General features: G+C 38.1%; 2 protein-coding genes across 12 annotated transcripts in view; one reads left to right on the forward strand and one right to left on the reverse strand.

Annotated features, from left to right (window-relative positions):
- Positions 1 to 6,190, reverse strand: dpagt1 (dolichyl-phosphate (UDP-N-acetylglucosamine) N-acetylglucosaminephosphotransferase 1 (GlcNAc-1-P transferase)). 5 transcript variants are annotated; one of them, XM_079449265.1, is made up of 10 exons: positions 4,443 to 4,587; positions 3,193 to 3,366; positions 2,986 to 3,106; positions 2,644 to 2,857; positions 2,422 to 2,568; positions 2,102 to 2,186; positions 1,827 to 2,015; positions 1,444 to 1,531; positions 949 to 1,104; positions 19 to 811 (listed from the first exon to the last, which is right to left on the reverse strand). In XM_079449265.1, exons 2-10 carry the CDS (start codon positions 3,351 to 3,353, stop codon positions 746 to 748), a joined length of 1,227 nt encoding a protein of 408 aa, XP_079305391.1. In that variant the 5' UTR covers positions 3,354 to 3,366; positions 4,443 to 4,587; the 3' UTR covers positions 19 to 745. The 5 variants fall into 5 exon arrangements, with proteins under 5 accessions (XP_079305388.1, XP_079305391.1, XP_079305390.1 ...); XM_079449264.1 differs by lacking the exon at positions 4,443 to 4,587 and adding an exon at positions 3,774 to 3,870 and having other exon boundaries at positions 33 to 811; XM_079449263.1 differs by lacking the exon at positions 4,443 to 4,587 and adding an exon at positions 3,681 to 3,870 and having other exon boundaries at positions 41 to 811.
- Positions 3,994 to 24,042, forward strand: part of c2cd2l (c2cd2 like) — a 27,736-nt gene continuing 7,687 nt past the window's right edge. Inside the window, exons 1-3 of one of the 7 annotated variants that reach the window (XM_079449201.1) lie at positions 3,994 to 4,092; positions 7,092 to 7,499; positions 23,749 to 23,844. In XM_079449201.1, the coding sequence (XP_079305327.1) occupies positions 7,152 to 7,499; positions 23,749 to 23,844 (444 nt within the window). In that variant the 5' untranslated portion in view covers positions 3,994 to 4,092; positions 7,092 to 7,151. Of the gene's footprint in view, positions 4,093 to 5,649; positions 6,211 to 7,091; positions 7,500 to 23,748; positions 23,845 to 24,042 lie in introns of those variants that run through there. The other 6 variants (XM_079449205.1, XM_079449204.1, XM_079449203.1 and 3 more) reach the window with 6 other exon arrangements.

Raw genomic sequence — 24,042 nt, forward strand, 5'->3', positions numbered from 1 at the left:
AGGACATTTTCTCGTGTTCCGGCAGCTCAGCTCGATGTCTCTCAAAAAAGTATTTTAATACGACTAAGAAATTAATGTGTTTCACTCATTTTATGTTAAAAATGACATAATTTGTTTTACCCATGGTATTGTTAGATCATCATCATTGAACTTCTTAACATGTCAGATAAATAACACTTTCGATGTGCAGTTTAAATAAAATATTTCAATTAAAAGTATTGTTGTTAATGAAGTGTGTTTTGATTTCAGCTCTGAATGCAGAATAATTTTCACTTACAAAATACTTCTGCCCCCAAAATTAGTGTGGTCCATTGTCACATCGATTTATTCAAATTAATCAAACACAGAAAAATATAAGTGAATATCAACTAATCTCTGATCCTTCTCAAAAAAATACATCCTACTTCCTTTATACCTGCATCACCAATATTACTGATTTTAATCTTCCCCATTCCAAAACAGAACATGCTTTTCAGTTCACAGTGTTATTTCACTTAGAGACTTTCCTTACAAATAGTCAGAGACATGTCTTCCATATGGTACTGATGTTCATATCCCAATGAGAATCACTTGTTGTCTGTCCAATTTCCAGATGTACAGACAACATTTTGGAACTGCAATGCACAGTGGTAAGATCCCATAGTTTATCGAGAACAGACAGTTATTCAGTGTTATATGGTTTTCTTCAAATGAAAGCAGCAGGCTGTCAAGTCCCTCAGGATTTTACACATTGAGCTTGAGGGCTCTAGATGTCGTAAAAAAGACGCACAAGGTGGTACCGGATTCCAAACGCCACAGCACTTCCTAAAACCTGTTAAAGCAATAAATATGTTTAATCCCATCTAAACAACAGTTATGCCGTATAAATCACTGAAGATAATAATCTCATGAAGCTTGCCTGTACATTAGTAAAGGATAGGATTTAAGAAATTTAGAATGTACACCTGCCTGTATAAACAACATGACTGCAGTCAGTGTTCTCTCATGTGTAGGTCCAAGTATTTTCAGCATCAGGTTGATAAGGGTCATGTTGTTACACTCAATAAACTCATCATCTCCCTCCTGTCCCCTATGCACATCCAGAAGCCATAACATTTCTGCTACCTGCAGGACAGAGGGGAAAGTGCCATTCAAACCCAATTGTTCACAGGGCGACCATCTGTCTGCCAAGTAGAATGTGTTCTTCTTGGATAAACACTGAGTCAAGTTCTAATATTTAGCATACTGTTTAAATATTCTACAACATACATATGTTAACTGGACTCCTATTTACCAGCCATGAAAACGTCTGCCAAATTAATAAATGTAAAACGAATAAATGTTATACACTGAGGATTTAACACTGGGATAAAAAAAAACATATTATAACCATATTCAGAATGCATGAAATAATAATTGACTTTAAAATCTAGGATACATATTGATACCGAGATGTGTTTTTACCTTCAGAATAAGTTGTCCTAATTTGCCGAGGTCTTTCTGTTTGAACTTGGAATAACTCATGCCAAGTTTTCCTGTGTCTGACTGTAGCCTGGAATAATGTTTTAGAGGTGAGGTTTCAAGCCAGTTTCACTGTATCGACATAAAACCACTAAGACATTCCTCAAAATGTGTTCTTTTGTGTTCTACAGAAGAAGACATTGCTCAAAATGTGTTCTTTTGTGTTCTACAGAAGCAAGAGTCATATACAGGTTTGAATGAGATGAGGAAGAATACATTTTTTGTTTTTGTAAACAATACATTGAATATATTCAAATAGATTATCAAACTGAATTTCCCAGCATATATACATTTGAGCTTTTTAAAATTTTACTGTAATAACCCACCGCGGGAGACGATGTCTGGGGCAGGGAATAATGTGAAACAGCTGAGGCAGAGAGTAAATAAAGTTGATGACTTGGGGGATGAAGAACAGCAGCATGGTCTTGCTGAAGTGGCCAAGGATTCCAACCACTGCAAATGTCATTCCGGCAAAATAACAGAATGTGTCTCCCACAAACACAGAGGAAGGGTACCTGTGCAGCAAAATAAAAAAATATTTAAGCATACGTCATAAGTTAACAATAAATATAACTTTAAAAAGCTATAGTTTTTAACAAACCAGTTATGGTAGAACAAGGCTAACGTAGTGAAAAAGAATGGAATCATGAAGTACAAAGAGAAAACGTGGTCATCTCTGTAGTCTCCTGACAGAGGATAAAAAGACATAAGAGGTGTTAAAACCTCAAGCCAATGTTACAGACTTATAAATATAAACTCAAGCAATATTAGTAAAATAAATATCCTTAATTGATCATTCTTCAAATTACTTTATTAATGACTTTATCTTCTAGAGACATGAGTTTTGAATTATGGATCTAGGTTAAAAAAATATGTTACATAGAAAATGGACAATTGATAGCAAATGGGCCAACATCTTACCATTGAGCTCTAGCAAATTAAAGGTGATGATGGACCCAGATATAAACAGAGCCTGTCCTGACTCAATGCCATTGATACCAGCCAAAATGTTGATAGCATTTGTGCAAAACACAGCCAACATTCCCATATACACATAGTACAAAATACCTGAAACGCAACACAAAAACAAGTGCTTAGAACATTTTCAACATATTATACATCATGTCTGATGGTCAAACTCACCCAAGTCCAGATGCATCCCTAGTAGCATCCGGAAAGGTTTGGGAACGACAATGAGGGTGTTACCAAAGTTAGTAAAGTAGACCATAAGGAGAGGAAGAGAAGCCATAGTGGGCAGCAGAAGCTTGTGTCTCCATCGTAGGTTCAGAACATCATCGGCAAAGCCCAGGAAAATCATACAGCAGATGGCCAACAATGCACCAATGAGCTGCACAAACTTCATGACAGTATCATAGATCAGAGAGAAAAAGAAAGAAGTGAAATGAATAGAAAAAGTACTGCAGTGTATACATTCAGTGATGGTTTATTGTGTACATCAAACCATATTGTAGATTTAGCTCTTACCTCATTGTGAGGGAACCGTTGACATTCCTCTCCCATAAAACACTGGAGGAAGGGCACAGGAATGAAGAGGAAAAGGATGATGAGGAAGACTGTGCCACTGATAACGCCTTGTGACTCAGGCCTGGTTATAAAAGGCATTATCAATTTCCAAAATCAAACTTCAATGCATACTCCAGGTGCATGTGTTTAAATAAATGAAACACTTACACTTGATTTTTGGTGGTTTTATTTAAGTCCATCCCATAGAGTCTTGCAGATATAAAATGTTCCTTAAAAGCTGGAATAAGCTTAAGTGTTGCAATGCACCCCATTGCAGACATTACACAGTTGATGAGAATAGGAATGACAGGAACAGGAGACATTGCCATGGACTAACACGATCTATATAGTATATTAAAAAAAGGATGTCGCTCTATAATCTGCAAATGCATCAAATTAAATAAGCATTTGCTGTAACCGACATTGATAACTTTTAAATTGTACAACCATAGTTTAACGGGAATTGACTAAACAAATTTCAGAAAAAACTGTCTAGACAAATACAGCTGTAGACGCAACTGTAGTCATCATCTAACAAAAACGTCAGAATGAATTACAAATGACTTTAATTGAAATGTTTAATTTCGAAGGGACCAAAACATTTTCTTTTAAGAGCACCGAGTCAACGAACGGCAGTCCATTTACTTTTTCCTTACATCAAGATCTCCATTAAATCAGGTAAATATCAAACGACATAGAACGGGATCATCTTCCGAATAAGTAACGGTATAAACCCAGGTCAATAGTACTTATCTGCAACATGTAAGCTTTGCCATCTAAACCTGATAGATATGTCAGTGAATACTGTAGGTTTGGCTCTTCACAAACTCCACGTCTACTTCCGTCAACATAATCCGTCCGCCGACTAGTAATATTAACACAGCTGTTTTAATATACATTTTAGAAGATATTGACGCTAACAGCTTAATCGCGTAAAGCAAACAAATACAGTGCTATGGTAGTAATGGTGTGTTTTTTGTCAGAAAAATGTATAAATATATTTATTGTTATCTTGGTTTTAATCGAACTCTTTTAGGCGTAACACAACCGGAAACATATGAGAGAAAAGTGAGTGAGAGAGAGAGAGAGCGAGAGGTCTCGTTTCTATTTGTAGTAATACTATAACGTTAATTTGATTTATTTGTCGTAATGACTTATTCTATGTTTTTTAAGTTATATGAGCATTCAAACTAAGAAGACCTTAGTATGTCTGTATTGTTGCAACACACCAGTCTGGACAGCTTTTTGAGCATTATTTAATTTAATTGAATAACTATTGAACAACGGCACGTTTTCACCAGGCACCAGGTTGAAAAACAAGCACTGGTCATGAGATATTTCATTTATTTTCAATGTGCACTCGCTTATTTTACGGTGTTATGCTTTTAAGCTCTTTATAAATGGTGTAAATAGTATACCTGATAACAGCTTCATGGCAGTTAGCAAATATTATGCTCGCATGTACAAACTCAATTGTGTATGACATACTACAAATTAGTACGTGTGCATGCAGAGTGGTACTCGCTGCAATGTGTGCATAGCGCAGGCGCAGGCACCTGCAGCGAGCAGTACTTGGAACCATAGCAATGTATTAACCTAGACGTCTCATTTGTCCGCTGGATCGTACGTCAACGCCGCCGCCATATTGGTGAGGGCAAATTCCGACAACAAAGACATGCGAATGAATGGTGGAGCTGCAGTTTTTATTGTATATAAACACAACGTCGTTTTCATTTCTCAACTAATTTTAATACTTTTCTGTTTACGTGGAGTACAGAAACGTTTTGGCTCCAGTTAAAGATGGTTATAGACTTGAAATTGACATATGGAACTGTTAAAACTCAGGCTTGTCAGACATTCATTTAGGCATTTTAATTGTGTACACATTGCAAATGTGAAATAATTTAAAGTAGATTAAATACACATGATCAGAACAAAACTCGTTCACTTTAAAATTCTGGGAAAAATCCAAACAATCCGTCTTTACTGTACTTATAAATATATACTTCTATATTAATTCTCGTTCTTTGATTTATTCTATTAAATATATTTATTTCTATATAATTTAAATGTTTCCTGTTTTAAATAAAAAAATAAATTACTACTATAGCTATTGTATTCATATAGATTGAGTCACTTATTTCGCTCTTAAAATTCACCAGATTGCATTTACTTTTACTTTTACTTTTTTTTGCCAGACCACGTAGAGGAAAATACCTTCAGCCCTCATAGTCTCACAAAATTCTGTGGGAAACACTGTGAAACATAGATTGTATAATATTTGTATAAAAATATTGACCATGAGTTTGCTTTTAATATCATTTAATATTCACGGCAGTGTTATTTGTTTTACTATATCACACACATCATGTTTTACTGCTGTACCGGTTTTACCAGGATTAATAAAATAACATATTTTATCATTAAAAAAACTAGAGATATGATAAAAGTTGTACATATATCGTAAACCATTGAAATATGTTAAGAACTGTTAACGTGCTTTTAAGTGAGCTTGTAGTGCACTATTGCCCTCACTAATATGGCGGCGCCATTGACGTATCGCAGCAGCGGAGCAAAGCGGCGTCTAGGTATGTATTATGTCTATGCTTGGAACACTGTGCGTGTCTCTTTAAATATACACAGCGCGTACGCGCCGCGGTCGGTGTGTGTTGCTACACTATTTGACAGCTCGTCTGTTCCTTTCATGCGCATTACCATTACATACCGTCCAACACCGACATTAGGAGGACACATTTTATCTTGCGTTGACTCTAAATGGATTGTTTTATTTAGCACCCTGAAGATTGACCAAACGGAGGCCATGTAACTATCAACTCCGGTGTAATCGCAGAAGATGCTTGTATCTGAAGATTGGTGTTGGGATTACGAAGACATGATGTAGCAATGGAGCTGGTGATCTGTAGCTAGCGTTAACAACGATCACCGTGCTGTCTTGGTGTTACATTCAATCGGTATTAATTTACCTCTAGCTTTGTCTGTGAAACACTGTGTATACGCTTGGTGTCATTGAGACACTCCGAGGCTGTGTCTCAAAACATTAGGAACTACCTACCTAGACAGCATTTTGATCGTCGTGGGCGCGCGCTGCATTTTTGGGCATCGTATGCGAGTCAGCGGAGCTGAACACTCAGCGCAATACTGCTATGGTGGCCAAAAAATGTCTAGGTAGAAATCTAAACTAGATTTTGAGACAAAAAATGGAAATGTATCAGTGATGGCGATAAAGTACACGATTTCATTTGTCCGTAAACGTACGCGTTGCCATTGTAAGCACATCACGGCTTTGCATGTGCTTTATTCAAGGACATACCAAAGAAAAGCTATTTAAACGCATTTTCGATACATCGTTAGACGTTGCAATGCAGCACTGACCCAGAACACAACCGCGGTTCTGCTGTCAGTAATGTGACAGAATCGGAGCGAGTTTAGGATTCGTACAGGACCCGCGACCGATTTTGCGATATAAAAGCAAGCTGATCTGAGTTTTCTGGAAGAAGTTAGACTTCTCAAGTGTCAAGACGGGCATTGAATGTCACACTTTCACCGAGATGCTTAGTCACTTTGCTTATCTGCTTAAACTTTAAGCACATGTGGCAATACTAACACAATAGGTAAACTCGTAATTCTTTTTGATAAGAACAAATCTTGGAATGCCAAGCGGTTACTATGGTCACAGTTTCCGCTGACCATGTAGTAGTTACTACTAGTAACAGTTATTGGAAATGGAATAAAATTGTGGTAGCCTAGTATTTTGTGTATAAAACCCAAATATTAAGACATATAAACTAAGTATGTATTGATTTACAGCTTTACATTACTTCATTAAACAAAACTAACTTTGGTTTAATTTTAGTAATAATGTAATAACATTTTTTTGCAGATTGTATGGTCAAGAATATAAATACATAGCATTTTCATTTTATAATTTGCTTTGTTCTAAATGTTCCCATGATATCTTGTTAACGTGTCCTGTCACTGGTGCATTTTCCTGCATTAAACCATTTTCCTGTAAACTTACCCTGTCTCTCTCTACCCTTTTCTTCTAGCTTTCGTGAGATTTTCCACCTTTCATTAAAATGAGACTGAAGTGATCTGCGATTAGGGAGATGATGACTTTCCAGGACGTCAGCTGGCTGGTTCAGGTGGTGCTCTTCTGCGCCTCACTGTTGGTCGTGCTAGCCTGGCTTGTTCAGTTCTCACTGGCCTTGGTTCGACCTAAAGTCCTTGGTAAGAGGGAGACCCCTTGGCAGTTGCCCCTTTGTCTCACCCACCAGACCCTGACGGGTGGCGTGTGGGGTTCCCTGAGGCTGAGGCTTGGTCGAGATGGGGCGGCAAGTGACACAGAGGCAGGTGTCAAAGGTCTTTTGTCTTCACTTTTTGCGTTCAAGTCTTTCAGGGAGCACTGGCAGAGAGCCTGGGTGCGAGCGCTCAACGAACAGGCCTGCAGGCAAGGGGTGAGTATGATCTGACAAGAGAAATTAAATTGTTTGTGAGACAGCACAGCGCAGGAATATGTGTGGGAGCTCTTATATACACATAAGCATGTGATTTTATTGCTCCATGGGTGTTTATACATGCGTAAGAGTATTTATAGGTTGTGTGAGTGTGTGTAGGCACAGTATCATGGCCTGGCTACTCGTTAGTGAACATGTGGGGCCGAGATTGTCAGGGGAAGCAGGAGAGAGAGACAGGTTCTTGTGTAACAACCACACACTCCTGCATCTCATTCCTCCTAGATTTCTGCTCTGCGGTCATTATTGCATATGGCAGGCCTTAATCTAGCCTCTAGGCATTATCTCATGTATCCAAATTGGCACTTTAGTTTACAGCTAATAAGTGTAAATAATTTGTAAATAAAGATTTGCTGACTGCCAAGTTTATATTGACAATTTGATACTGTTATTGCCCACATGCATAAGATTATTATACATTGATGTAAATATTAAAGGCACAGTTCACCCAAAATTTTTAATTCTGTGATCGTTTAGTCACTCTCAAGTTGTTTCATTTAATTTCAAACCTGTATGACTTTCTTCCGCAGAACATCAAAGAAGATATTTTTAAGAATGTTGTTAACATCCCCCCATTCACGTGCATTGGTTACAATATGTGCCGTTCTGTTACCAACATTTTTCAAAATATCTTCTTTTGTGTTCTGCTGCAGAATAAAGAAAGTCATACATGTTTGAAATGACAAGGGCATGTCAATTATGACATAATGTTTGGGTGAAGTATCCCTTTAATGGGCTTTTTTAGGGCCTGGTGTGTTGTGTAAAGGTCTCGGTCCTATATTTAACTCAAACTCCATTTGATCTGTTTGAATATCAAAGCTCAGTGCCAGACTTTGCCCTGTAGGTGCACTTTGAAAGAATGAGCAATGTCCATCCATCCCTTCTCCACCGACCCCCCTCAGTAAGGTCATGCCAAATTCTGAAAACCGCCCAGAGAGGCTTTCACACGACAGTGTCTTTGAGGATCAGTTTATCAGAAGTCAGCTTTGTAAGCGATGTCAATCTGCATAGTTAGACTGGTGAGATATGAGCAGAATGGGTCTCCTGATGGGTTTTACATCATATGTGAGATTGTTCATTCTATGGATTTAGACAGTGGAGTATGCTCCAGCGGCTGAGATATAAAGGAAAAAAATCTCCTTCCATCTCATTTTCTCACCAGTCTCCTGCCAATAGTTGTGCCAGTTCAGCAACCCACTTAATTTCTCAGGTTGTCAAAGCGGGGAGGAAGGGAGCACCGCAGAACACGGTTATGCAATAGCTGTTTCCTTTAGTTTTAATGGAATCATAGTAAGTTTAAGGTATAGTTCAAGATTTTTAAGTTTAAAACTTTCTTCTGCAAAACACAAAAGAAGGTATTTTGAGAATGTTGGTTATCAAATAATGGTGGTACCCATTCACTTCTATTGTATGGACACATGTCAATAAGTGCCGCCGTGGTTCGTTTACCAACATTTTTCTAAATATATTTGTGTTCTGCAAAAGAAAGAAAGACATAAAGGTTTAAAATGACAAGAGGTTAAGCAAATGATGACAGCATGTTAATTTTTGGGTGAACTATCCCTGTAAGGCTTTTCTGAGTAGGGCAATAGAGGCCAATAAATATGCATTTATTAGTTTACTGTTTAAGATTCTGCATGTGGCTTCACTTCAGCGAGTCCTGAAGTAAAGTTTTTCCTAATGAATAGTCTTTAGTGTTAAGAGTCCCCATGCAGGAGTGAGGAGGAATGAGGCGTTAGTGAGGCCTGCAGTGGGTGCTCACCCTATGATCTGTGTGGGTCCTAATGCCACAGTATAGTGACTGGGACACCATCCTTTGGATGAGATATTAAACCGAGATCCTGACTCTGTTGTCATTAAAAATCCCAGGCTAAATTTGCCCGTTTGCCTCTATACATCATCGCCTCCTAATCATCCACATATGTACTAATTGGCTTCGTAAATCTGTCTCCTCTCCACCAATAAGCTGGTGTGTGGTGGGTGTTCTGGCTCAATATGGCTGGCATTGCATCATCCAGGTGGATGCTGCACATTGGTGTGGTTGAGGAGATTTCCCCCCTTCGGTGTAAAGTGCTTTGAGTACCCAGAAGAGCGCTATATAAATGTAATGAATTATTATTATTATTAAAACAAGGAGGCTGATCACTTTGCCCTGAAGCACTTGCAAAATTAAACACTGCTGCTTAACCCTGATTTAGTTGCCCAGTCTATTTTATTGATCTCATAAATGCTTAGATTTGAAACATGAGACAAAATAATCGTCGTAAACATAATACTAGCTAGGTTAAGGAAATCCAGTGTTCATTGTGCATCATAGTATCTTAAAGTTAAGCCCTGTCCCATTCATTGGTACAGAATGTTTGCGAAATATATTTCAAAACCCTTATTCATATCTGAATTTGCCCTCTAAACATCTGTTTCTTTCCTAATGCTACTCGCCCCGCTCCAAGCAGGCTCTTCACTAGCTGGCTATAACTTATATTATAGGGATATGAAGGATCTGTAATATCTGGGTAGTTTTTTTTTTGCCAAAGGGAAAAGGCTTTGTGTGCATGGGCAGTAGGTTGTGACAGCAACATTACACTTGGCGTTAAGCACCAGTTTTGGGAGCAGACATTCACGATGCAGTCGGATGTGGTTCCGCTGTCCAGAGTTGCGGCTTCACCATGTTTTCTCCTCCCAAGTCGAATGATTTTAAGGCGCTTCCTATCACTACTGAAAAGATCCTCGCTTTGTTGCGTTATACCATATCTGTGTCGTATCCAGACAGCCCCTTATATCAGGTGCTATCTGCGGTTCACAGAGGGTCACACGGGTTATTGTATCCCTAACTGGGCCATATATTTGTTTTAATCCAGACAACCCCTTGTTGTAGTTTTTTGTGATTCATGTGGCCATTCTGAAGGTGAATTAATTCAGAGAGCGTCCTTGTTTTTTTTTACATTTGGCGGCGATGCTGCCTTATCAGCAGCAGCTCGAGCCCGCGTTTGTTACACAGTTGGTACCGCGTGTTTGCCGTTGCTATGTCTACTGCTTGTGGGACAGGTAGATACGGCGCTGGCCACGGCGGTCTCTGCCCTATAGTGCCGCTGGCTTGCGACTTATGTCTGATCGCGACGGAGGAGAATGTCAGCCATTTACCATTTATACAATAACTTGTATAAATTATTGTTCATCTAATAAAGTTCACTGCTTCTCTTTAAACGTTCCTATTGGGTCGACAGACTCCAATGAACCCCCCAACTCTGAGCTGTACACCGGCATGTGTGGTTAGTGTGTGGGAATGAGGACTGTGGTCGCATTGTCGCGACTCGTGTTGGACACTCTGGAGCGTTTAGCCCCTCTAGGAGGTATGTTAATGCGTAGTAAGGTGCATTACAAATGGCTACGACCCAGAGCTCTGTTCCGTATCAAACGTTCTAGCCCTTATGACTGCGTTGGCAAGTGTGCTACAGCATAATGTCTTTACTATGGCTGTTGTTGTGGCTATCGCTGCTTTTCATGCATGAAAGTTCAGTAGGAAGCGCGATCTGGTATTCAGATCTGTGAGGATAACAGAATGCCCGAGACCATGCCAGCACTTAGTATACAGGGTTTGTTCCTGCCCTGCTTGGCAGTTGCGGTTTATAAACTTGTTTATTCTGCTATCTGTATTGCTTCCCTGCTCAATGTAGTGGCATAGCATTCTTGTGAACTATGGTGGTATGGTACTCCCAGAGTTTTGAGTGGTTTGATTGGATCCTGTAGCAGTTTGGTATCCATAATTAGGTATCCAATCATCTTAGAGCTTATGTAAGGTGTGCGCTGTCAATGGGAGTTATGCTATGTGCACCTGCCAACAGTCATGTGGTGCAAGTTATGTGTTAGCTCCACTAAAGGTGAGTTGTTTTAAGCTGTTCTCACAGCGTGATTGAACACATTACCCACTGCTTCAGCGGAAGTGATGCAGGATTGTAGACAATGATGGTGGGATTTTATACAGTCCCCATAGCATAGTTCCGCAATGTCAAGAGACTGCTCTCGAAGTCTCCAGTTACTGCCGTAACCTCGGTTCCCCAAGAAGCGGGAAGAGACATTTTGTAATCTACCGTGTTCACTTCACTGTGTATTCAGGCAAAGATTCTGAGGCAATGCTGCTTTGATGCCGCAATATACAGTGGCGGCAGGGCCCACCCCTTTCCGGCATCTTGGGCAGCATAGGCCAGTGCGAGTTTAATGGCACTGGCGTTATTCAATAAGGCTTCAGGAAAGGTAGAGAAGAAGGGATTACCCCATAGCGTAGTTACACAATGTCTCATTCAAGATTCTCAAGGAACCGAGGTTATGACAGTAACCGGAGACGTTCGTGTTCAAGTAGGCCTGTCAGTATAATTTACAATAACTGGAACTTCTGAAGGCATTTATAGCGCCTCACATCACTGTGAAATGTTGGTCACATGACTCTCCCTTAGAGGTGACCTCCGTGTGCTAGTTAAATATTCCTGTGTTAGATTGGGCTTTGGGGAGAAGTTTCCATTTTAGAAGCTTTGATCTAGAATCTTGCTTTATGCTGTTTTAGCGTGGGTCCTTGACAACCCAAACGCTTGCGTTCATCTTAAATTCTTCTGACCTGAAAAACCTGACAGAGGGGTTTCTCCAGTGTGTGTGAGTTTTCTTATTATGGAGAGTCAACTGAGATCAAGAACGAAAGAGATCTGGTGACTTTTTCTCTGCCCCTTTGAAACTCAGAACCCATCTGCTGACATGGCGACATGGAAACAAACACCATGGTTCCAGCCCTAACCATGGCGACCACCTCTTGGGTTAAAGCAAGAAAGAGGAGTGGAAGAGGCTGTTTGTTCCAGTGTAAAGCTGTGTCCCAAATGACGTACTCTACACATGCATTTAAACTATGTACTCAACCATCCAGTGTATACATATAAGGGAAGTGTAATCTCAGATGGAACACTAGATGGGTTTTTCTAACCGGAAGTTTAACAGCAAAAGACATCAAATGCATAAAACAACGTCGAGTCGATGAACATAATCTTTTTGTACTTTTAATGTCAGTATTACATTCTTTGCCTGACAATTGTATTTGTAATCATCTCTGCAGTAGTTTATGCATCATCAGATAATCCCGGCTCTCCTCCACTATGTAAACTGCTACCATTGAGAGTGTGAAGTGTCCATCATTCCATACTTCATATTTTTAGTTGGATGTGCGTATCATCCAGATACTTAAAGTTGACTTCTTTTTATTTTCAATGTTCACAAACTATTTACACTGGGTTGTTTTCGACCCATGCTTGGTAAATATTGAACAGAACACTATTGGGTTATTTCAAACCAACTAGTGGGTTGTTTCCACTGATGGCTGGGTAAAGACAACCCTGGAATGGGGTAAAAAATAACCCAGGATTGGGTTCTGTCCGATATTTACCTATTTAAGTGTAGACTACAAAATTGTGTAAAATAGTGCATAACTATGTGATTTAGACCATACCTTTTTAATATATCGAACCAGCATACCCTTGTTTATTCTTAATAATTATCTAATAATTACGGCTTGGCTTTGAGTTAATAGCTTTTCTGAGAGGTGTGTGTTGGTGTGTGCCTCTTTGAATAGTGCAGTAAGAGTTTAGTAGACCAAAACATTCCAAGAGTCTTGTGTGTCTACACACACTTCCCAGAAATAGCCACAGTAAAAATATTGGAGTGATTGCTAATAGAAGAGGAAAGGTCAGATTCAGGGCTGTGTGCATGCCAGTGATTCACAGGCTTACCAGACAATAAAATGGATGCAACTATACCATCGCTCCAAGAAACAGTTCTTCTAATTCCTCTAGATTTAATTTGCAATTTTTATTTTAGTTCTTAGTAAGTAGATTGTAACAACATATTGTTTTTTTTAAACAATTATTTATGCATTAGGTAAGATGAGCTAACAATTTACAATATTTCTACAACATTTATTTAAAAAAGATTCATGGTTATTTAAGCATTTACAAATATTTTTTTAAAAACTCAAATGTTGTAACAATGAACTAATATGAATAATTGTATTGTCATTAGCTTACATTAATAAGGATAACAATAAATGTTAAAAAATATATTGCTACTTGTTAGTTTATGTTAGCTAATGCATTTTCTAATGTTAACAAAATACAACCTTATGGTAAGTGTTACCAAAAGATCTTTAGATAATTTACCAAGAGGAAGACTGAACAGCCATTGAAAACTGGTACATCTCCGCACAATTCCGTATATAGTGGGGAATTAATCAGATTGTTGTATGATGGCTGTTACACAGAGTTAGATTAGAATATGACCCCTGGAATATTGTGGAAGATCCATTAAAAAATCCTATGTTACTTGGATGTGTCTTTTCTAACATGAATCAAATGGTGTAAATGCACACGGAGCGGAGACGTACGTCTGCTAAAATCTCCGTCAGCTCTGTTACATCTGGCGCACGTAGTGTCCATAGGAAACAATAGCGTTTTTCAAATCGTTCGCTTTAAGATGCAAATAGGATTACAGTCAACGACGTGAGTCTAATTATCCAAACACTTTGTCATACATTGACAACCAAAAAGGAGAAGCTCTTCAGGCTCTCCGTTTCAGGCTACATTCACAAATATGAAAAAAAGTAAACTTTTGCTCTTACTCAAGGCATGATCACAAAGGCATATTGAAATTTTTAAGGGGTGATTTGACACGGCTAAAATTAATATTATTGTTTGTGTTAAATGTAATCCAATGTGTATACACGTTGTATAAATAAAAGCTGTATTTTCCACTTACTGTGCATGTTTGTAAATCCTCTTTACCCCGCCTCTCTGTAAAGCCCTGATTTTTTACAAGGTTCAATCGCTATGTGCTATAATTGGCCAGTTAACCAGTGCTGGGTGATTGGTCGAATACTGCAAGCATGTGACGTTCATGAAACTACTCTTACCATATCCGGAACATCAGGTTCCAAAGCAATTGTACTGACAGGTGATAAAATGTCATTGGTACTTCCTTATATCAGTTTGAGCCTGAATCTTATTGGGAAAATTAAGATGATCAAGCCGATACATCAACTTTGCCAGCACGACTTGAGCAGGATGTAAGGGTTTCTGTTAAGGTTTTATTAAAAAGAAAAAATTTAAATAGTTAAAAACTATAGCTAAAGGTTTGGCTCTGATCTGTCCCAGGTTCGTGAAGCAAATCCATGAAATGCGCTGCACACACTTGAATATTTGGATTGTACTGTTCTGGAACAGTTTTTAGTTGTCTCATCTTCAGTAGTTTAATTGAACAATAAAACATTGAATAAAAAATCATTTTTAAAAAGTATAAATAAATATATACATGTAAAACTGTTTATTTAATTAATGCTTTAAAATGTAAAAAAAATAAGAAGTTTTATTATGCCCATTTTGAATCACATTTAAAAAAAGCATTTGCCAAATGTTTTTCTCTCTATTTGCCAATCGGTTTTCTTTGTCGTTTTGCCAAAGGCTTTTCTTTATCCATTTGTCAATTGAGTCAAAAAATGCCAGTGGACAGTACTCATGTGGGAGCAACCAACTAGCTTTCGGCTCAGTTTTAGAGATACACCCCTTCTCCCACATGTCATATGAAGTAGATGTAAGGTGGAATTTCTTTGGACTGTAGGAAAGACATACCACCATTAACAGTAACTTTATACATTGCGCCATAACCAAATGACATGGTAGAAGTTAATTGTTAAAAAAGGCCACTCAAAATACAAACTAAAGCTCAAATTAAAGCGTGGATGCACGTGAATGAGACTGGCTGCGCCGTCTAGAACAGTGGTTCTCAACTCATGACCCAAGAGGTCCACCTTCCTAACAAGCTCAGCCTTAAGCCCATTGCACATTATGAAATTTGCGTCTGAAATTTACGTTCGTTAAAAAATAAATACGACCTCATGTTGTGTCAATCACATTTACACAGTGCCTCTGATATTTTTGTCCGTCATAAAATAATACGGACTGGGTTTGGTTTTCGGTGTTTTTTGCATCCGTCAAGCATTTTGAGCATTTTTTTAACAATTCAGAAGCACCGTACAAACGAAAGCCAAATATGAAAAAAACTCATACGAAAATTTCGGACTGTATGTGCAAAGACCTTTAATCCTGATAAAAGAAATCCAGCTGAAGTACGTCATCGCCCAGTTTATACCCCATTGTATGACAAAGGTCTAGCCACATGTTTGTGCCACAACAATAAAAATATTGAGGTATTCTGCTAATTTTTCTGCAGTAAGATAAAGTGGTCTGTTGTTTATATGCCATTGTTCTGATCATATCTGGTGTGAGAGGATTAGCGTCAGGCTACATGTTTGTGATGTGAAAGGATTGCCATGAGGCTTTATCTTTTGTTTCGTTTGCCCTTTTTCTTTTTAAAAAACACAAACACTCCCTTCTAGTCCAGGGATTTGGTAGATTGGCGGGAGGGCGGTTGGGGGTGATGTGGTGATGGCAATAGAGGGACTTCCTTTGAGAATGTTCACTTACACATGTACTGCTTGCTAATGAACATCTTAACAGTACCTCATATAAAAACACACTATTATAATATGCAGTATCTCGCTGCTGTCCTTCTGAAACCTTGTATCTCCATATTTTTAATACTGTAAAATTTTTGCAATTAATCATACATTTTAGTAACCCTAACATTTCAAATGTCTGACCAAAAAAAAATATTAAACTTGTCAACTTTGACCACACAGTATTTAACATTCTTCTGCAAAACTGAGAATTTGGAGATCCGAGGTTCAGAAGGACAGCAGCTACATTATAAACAACATGAACTCATAATAAGATTGGCTGTGGATTCTTTAATGCGACAGTTCCAAAATATATCAACATTTTTGTGTAAAACCTGAGTAAATATCATATAAAGTTCATTTTTGTACTTTTAAAAATGACAGAAACAGATCAGTTTGTCCTGTATGGATACATACAGCTGCATAAAGAACATCTGCCAATAAGCATCAGCATGTGTCTAAAGATTACAAAATTAATCCATACTTTTAAACCCACCATTTCCACAGTACATTCATTGTGTGTTTGTGTTTCAGAGTAGATCATGTAGTTACATAGAAAACATGTTAAATACAGTTTTTAAAGGTCCTATTAAATGAGTGAACAGTCATGTGACTTGAGTTTTTAAACATCTCTTGTACTCCCAGCTTGCCCCTTTGATATTTTCAGTGTTCTGAGAGTTGTCTTTGCCACTCTGGCTCAGTCCCCCAGGCATGTGTTCCTGTGTCAGGATTGCCCCGTGCTGAATAGTAAAGTGTGTGTGGCATCTGTGCATATAATGGAATTGTAGGATGGCACTTTGTCATGCCTGCAGTGCAAAGCATAGTACAGTGCTTGCACATACACACAGCAATCACCTCTCGTGCTTTCCTGCTTAAGCCCCACTCCATCTCACTTTCTCCATGATGGTAGATGGGTTTGAAAGTAATTTCTGAATTATTATTACATGAATTGCAATTAGCTTTTTCTGGAATGAAAGACAAGGAAATTATTGTAGCTGTTTTCAGCATGAAGCAAGCTTCACCTTGCATTCACATTGGTTTATGAGTAAACTGAGGGGCAGCGAACCCCACAGACATAAATCAAATGTTACAGCTCGAAACTGCGGGATGCTACACTGCCCACGGGAATGTTGTGCATGTCAACGTCTCAACGTGTCCTTTATGTTGAGATGATTGGTGTCACACTTCTCTCTGCAGTTGTTGGCATCCTTTGATTTAGATTTACCACAAGAAAACATTGGATATTATCTTTAATCTGCTAATTGCGTCATGGTGCCTGAAAAAGAATATTTCGGTTGGCATCGGTGTGCTGTGTAGGGGCCTGAAGGGGTTTCAGCGCGGAGTGTTTTAAACTCACATTATATGACATTATACTAGTGTGGCTAGAAACACACTCCGTCATCAAGCACTAAATAATGGTCAAAGATGAAGAAATTTTGTATCGTGTTAAAAGGATAGTTTACAAACAAATGTAAATTCTGTCACATGATAATTTACTCTCTTGTCATTTCAAACCTGCATGAACTCATAAGAAGAATTTTGGTAATCGTTTAACGGCAGTACCCATTCACTTCTATTGTATGGTCCCACAACCAATACAAGTCAACGAGTATCATCCGCTGTTGTTCGGTTACCAACACTTTTGTTATTTAGTTTTCTACAGAAGAAAGTCATTTATGTTTAAAACGACAAGAGGGTGAGTAAATAATGACATCATTTAAATTTTTGGGTGAACTATCCTTTTAATGAATTGCTATATTTATTAAATTAAATCTTGAATCAACATTTATGGTACCTAAAGGACTGGTAAGTGTAAGGTTGACAGAGTTCATCTATGGTCATGATCGGACAACATTCATGCACACATGCTTTCTGATTTGATCTTTGTTAGACAAATGTCGAAAATGCATCATGACATTACTGAACTTGTCAGAAATGAGTATGATGATTTGGTTTTAAACACTTAAGTGTTTTTTGCGAGTTAGGGCGTGTCCAGTTTTTGATTTCAACTGCTTATTTCACCTGAAGAAACTGCTGACCTCAGACAGAATTTCCTCAGTCCTGTAATTTGGTGTGCAGGTTTTGCCTATGCTGAGAAACGTGTTGACGGTGGGAATGCAGGAGGAAATGTGTAACAATAAATCAAAACTCAACACGGTTTATTGTTGTGAGGATCAATGAAATAGAAAGGTTAATTTCCAACACTTGTGCAGTTTTTTCAATAGTAACCGTCGAGTATTAGAAAAAGCACCATAAAATTTTAAGAAGTTTTCTGAAGATATATTGTATGATAGCCTGGTGTGATAAACAGGTCAAAATGTAGGTCATTATCGACTGCTAATCTTCAGCACAGTGAGCTGTTATCTTAAGAACTATTGCAACCGGATCATTTGATCATTGTGCTGAGAAAGTTGCTTTGAACTGTTTTATCAGTGAATGGGTTGATTCAGTTCAGTGCTTTTCCACCTGCTCAATGTAGGTGAATATTATCAGGCTATAATGGCTGACAATGACCCTTTAAACAAAGCTGTTGTATGTCTTGAGAAAACTCTGAGATTAAAATCATATAGAGACCACTTTTATTGTGCTTTATTGTCTTTTGGAGTCAAATAAGCTTAAAGGGACAGTTCGCCCAAAAATGAAAATACTGTATTTATTTACGCACCCTCAATTTGTTCCAAACCTGCATAAATGTCTTTGTTCTGATGAACACAGAAATATATTTGGAGGAATGCTTGTAACCAACCAGTTCTGGCCACCATAAATGTAAATATTGTAATATTTGTAATGCTTTTTTTCTTTAAACAGCACACTTCCTTTTTCTGGCCCTGTGTTAATACAATTTGAAGTGCGTGCTGTTCCAGTGCAGGTGTTTGTAGTGGCTAATAACCAGAGTAATAACCAGTGTCAGATGTGTGAATCTCAACGTGATGCTGTGAGAGATGATCATGCAAATGTGTGATGTAAATGACAAGGATTTGTCTCTGTATGCAAAGTACATGTATTGTGGTGATTTGTACCTGAAGAGAGAATAAGAAAGACATGTTAAAAAACGTATTAACCTAGATCAGTGGTTCTCAAACTTTTCAGATCAAGTACCACCTTTAATAAAATTAGTTCCATGTTCATGTGAATAAACATTAAATTATTAGTAGAACTGGATCTTTATCTTTACATCTCCAATTATAATGTATTATTAAGCATACAAACACTTCTTTTTACCAGAAATACATAAGAAACTTTAACTTGCATTTGTGTATTTTACATGTTTATAGACTGATGCTTTTCTGAAGGCTACTATTCAGAAGACTACATTTTTTTAACACTTTACAGCTAATTAAAACCCATTGTCCAGTGTTGTATGTTAAAATGCACAAATGCTAACATACACATTGTCATGTGCCTGTGTATCTGTATAATGAGTGTGTAAGACTGGGAGAGGAGTTAGAAAAAAAGTCTGCACAGCTTCTTGAGCATACTCAATCGTGGATAAGTGCTGACCGACGAGTTTGACATGGTGGACACAGACTATTCTCGCACCTGTGTTGGACAGTGTTCGATTGGGGGAGGTGGTGGTTTTGGGACCCCTCATAAGGCATTAGGGACCCCTGTATGAGGTAAAAAATTGAGTTTAAGGGGTCCTTCAGATATTTAAAAAATACTATACAAGATACTGTCAATATTGTGGATGAATTACTACAATGGTTAAGTCTATTATGTCTATTTACCCAAATGTCTTTTTATGTCTATATTCCCTAAAATGGTGGGGACCCCATTATTCAAATTGTCAGTGAAGCACTGGTTTTTGGGCCCTGGAGAATATTTTTTTAAGTTGTTTACAAACATTTTAATACTCATTGTTTAGAAAAACTGTGTTGTGCACAAACTGTGCTACAACCACTGAAATAATGCCAGAGAACGCATACTAAACATTTGTTTAGACTTTTGAGGATCTTGTAGAGGAGAGAATTGCTACCACAAGGTGTGAAAACCATTCTGTCCACTCTTTCACAAAACAAAATGTTGTTTTTACCTTTGAAAGACGTTTTTCATGAATATTGATGTGATTCACACATGGGGAGATAAAGACCAAACCCCTAATGGGCCCATCAATGAACAATGAGGAAGAATGTAATGAGATTCAATCATATGTCGTTGGTAACATCATTTCTTATTTTCTCCATTCCTCTAAAGAAACACTAGACAGAAGTGCAATATGAAGGCAACAAAATGTAAATGAATATACAAAATACCAGGGAAAATCCTAAGAATAAATCCAATGATAGTCCGGTTGGCCAATGACCCTAATGTCAGTTACATGTCTTTGTTGCGCTTCATTCTTTTGTGCTGTGCAGTGTTGTACTGTAACAGCTGATTACACTGGTCAACACACTCCATGTGTCGATTTCAGGCAGTCACGGGTGCAGGACATGGAAATGTTTTTTTACTCTCCTCTGTACTGTCTCTCCTGTTTAAGATGAATGGATGGTTGAGAAGACAGATATATCCTGTGCGTCCATCCACTTCACAAATAGAAGAGGTCCATCCCAAAACCACCTGATGGAAGTCCTTCCTGGAGTCTCTGTTAGTCCCACAAGCACCAAACTTCATGGTGTGTCAGGAGCTTTGGGCTTGTGTAGAAGTAGCTCATGTACTGTATACATGGTACCCGGAGCCTATAACTTTACAGTCCAAGAGAGATGTCACAGCATCATAGGATAGTCCATGGCCTGTGGGGAAGTTAATTTTTCCTGCGTACATCGAAAAGTCCAGAATCCGTTTTTGATGTATCTGCAAGTACAAACATCTTGAAGCACCACATGGTTGGGTTGGATTTTTAAGCCACTATTCTTTCATTCACAGCTAAGTTTCTTTAAGGTTGATCGATGCTTTCACAAGCATGATGAATAGTGTCCATAAGAGGTTTGACCCTGAAAAGACTGGCATGTTCAACTTTGCCTCTTTTTCTGTCATTTACCTTGTCTTCTTCTGGGTGACTCATGTGCACATTCCATGAAATGGTGCGGTATCTGTCTCTTGACATGATGGTTGCACAAAAGAGCACAGAGTGAACACTGTCCTTTCGCCAGTAGTCCCTGATGGAGCTCAACTAACTTATGTTGTTAACTGTACTTACTCTATATGATCATATTTATATAATCATATTTATGACAAAACATTTACACAGTCATGCATTTCATGCTATCGACCGGGTACATTTACAACACATTTGACAAATTAGAGCAGATATTTGCGAAAACAATCTTTGTTGATGAGTCGGCATAAATGCCCTGCTGAAAGACAATAGAAACCATTACAGAAATTATCATGCAATTTAAATTCCCAATCTATATACAAATGTTAAATATACTTACATATCCCTATTAGGAAATATTTCTGTCAAACCAATATGACTTTCTTCCCTTTGTAGAACACAAACGAAGATATTTTGAAAAAAGTTGCTAACCAAACAGGGCCGGCACCTATTCACTTCTGTTGTATGGACACATAACCAATGAGTGAATGGGTGCCAGTTAACAACATTTTTCAAAATACCTTCTTTTGTGTTCTGCGGGAGAAAGGAAGTCATACAGGTTTAATATGATAAGAGTGATGAGTAAATGATAACAGAATTTTCCTTTTTGGGTAAACTATCACTTCAACGCCCTTGTTGATTTTCGAGTATGAGCCAGATTAATCCAGCTTCCATATAGAGTCTCTCTTGTGTATTGGTGTGGACATTTTCATTTTAAACAATCTCTTAATGTGACAGGTCTTTTATGACTTTAGACAGAGGATCAGTCATGTCAACAGAATAATTTAATCCCAGTATCAGGTCTCACAACACGTTAAATAATTTATGCATAAGGCCCTAGCTGTTAGTTGTCCTATTACATGAAAGAAAGCTGCTTAAGTCAGTGTCGTCCACACATTGTTGGGGTTATGCTGCATTATTTGCATTACAACACTTCTCTCTGCCAGTCATGCTTGGCTGGGGTTCTGCCCTACTGCAACATCATTTTACTGACAGCTTGGCCAATAGGTTGTTTGAAGATGACGTCACAGCACTGCGCGAAGTGCAGATAGAGGGCAGCAAGTAATTTTCTGCATAGGAATTCACTATCACAAACTCAAAATACCTATGTTTTGCGTAGTTTTTAATTGTTCAAATCAATCAAACCATGAAAGGTGTTTTATTGTGTAGATAAAGCTGATGTTCATGAAGGGGGGAAATGCCTGTATTGACTGAAACCGAGATAAAAGTGTTTTGTAAACCTGAATCTGCGGTGGGGAAGAGCCGAGCCGGTGACTTTTTTAATGGCGCTTTTCCACTGCATAGTACTGCATGGTATGGCGCGGTACAGCTCACTGTTGGGGGGTATTCCATTGGGTACAGTAGCTAGTACCTCCTTCTTTTTCTAGTACCACCTCGGTGGAGGTTCCAAGCGTACTGTACCGATACCAAAATATGAAGTGTTTACACACAGGTCACTGATTGGACAGAGAGAATCATTACCAGGGTTGTTTGATTTGCAACAAATTAATTAGCAAATTAAATACGTAATATTGGTATTTCGTTTTATGGTTCGTGACAGTAATATAGAGATTAAGACCCTAAACGCGTTGCGTTGATGTACGTGTGTTTATGACTTGCTGAGGGTGTGTTCACTACTCAACTACTGGGTTAAATGCAGAGGTCACATTTCGGGTATGGGTCACCATATCGGACATATAGGTCACTTTCACTTTCTGAATTTGTGATATAAATAAGTGGATATTCGTAAGAATGGCATATGTGTTTGTTCCGTGATCTACATTAGCAAACTGTGAAAGTCTGGCTTGTTGTCATGGCAGTCTGCCATATTTGCCTGGACAGAATGATGTCATATCCTAACTGTGGGATGCACTGACCAATGTTTTTGGCTGAAGCTAGTGCTGAGCATGTGTGTGTGTAACACCTACTTAACCATCCTTTTGGTACCTGTTATTCCCATACGATACTGACAGAATTGTCTTTTGGGGATATTTGGTTTGCTTTAATAATAAAGGGGAAAGATGTTCTCTTAATGCAAAATGGTATCTGTTAGGCTATGTATAATGTTGGGCCATAGTAACTATTATTAACTGCATAATAATACATAAAACCTGTATACGACTATGGCATGTTCCTATTTAATTAGTTCAGTTAGTTAGTTAAGTAGTTAGTTAAATGAGACCAAATTAACACAGTTTTGCATTGATCTTTATATATATAACAATATTCATAGTGACCCATCCATAGTTTATTATACTCTTATGGAAGGTAATTATAGAGAACCCTGTTTTCTTTTCAAGAACTCTACCTGATTGATGTTTGTTTTGTATTTCAACACCCTTAGTGATTTATGCAGTTTTGTCATTAAAACACTCCTTCCTGCAGTTGCAGTTGACATGGTTCTATGCCTATTTTTCACTTTCCTATCACCAGGACCTCTTGTTCTCTAAGGATGTTGTACCACCATCTACCTGCTCAGTTTGTACATAGAAAATAAATATTTAGCCCAGAAGACAAATCTGAACTGTATAGCGTGAAGGCAGCTTACATTATTTTAACTGACTGCAATGTATGCAGTATGCAGAAGAACTTACTGAGAGTCTATGTCTTCCCAGAGCTCCATTCAAATCAACTTTGAAGACAACCTTCAACTACCAACTTCAGCATCCATTGACCATGTGACTTGTACAGACCAGTCAACACACAGCATGGTATGTAGTTAAAGGCATAAATGTGCTAAATACACGTTTAGACATTTTTTTCTATGTGTTTGTATGAGTTTAAAGTTAAAGCCTAAACCTTTAGTATATCAGAACCAATGTGTCTATCCTTGGGTCAGTTCTTGCAAGTTGTATCCAATATATATTTAATCTCAATGTACAGTTGCAGAAAAAATGAAGAGACCATTC

This window comes from Barbatula barbatula (genome assembly GCF_947034865.1).
Source record: "Barbatula barbatula genome assembly, chromosome: 2".
Taxonomy (NCBI): Eukaryota; Metazoa; Chordata; class Actinopteri; order Cypriniformes; family Nemacheilidae; genus Barbatula; species Barbatula barbatula.

Excerpts from the sequence above, each read along its gene's own strand:
- dpagt1 (XM_079449262.1), bottom strand. The coding sequence starts at position 3,353 with ATGGCAATGTCTCCTGTTCCTGTCATTCCTATTCTCATCAACTGTGTA. Across the intron at positions 2,858-2,985 it reads AACGGTTCCCTCACAATGAG|TTTGTGCAGCTCATTGGTGC; the intron begins GTAAGAGCTAAA and ends ACTGTCATGAAG. Across the intron at positions 812-948 it reads CAGTCATGTTGTTTATACAG|GTTTTAGGAAGTGCTGTGGC; the intron begins GCAGGTGTACAT and ends TTGCTTTAACAG.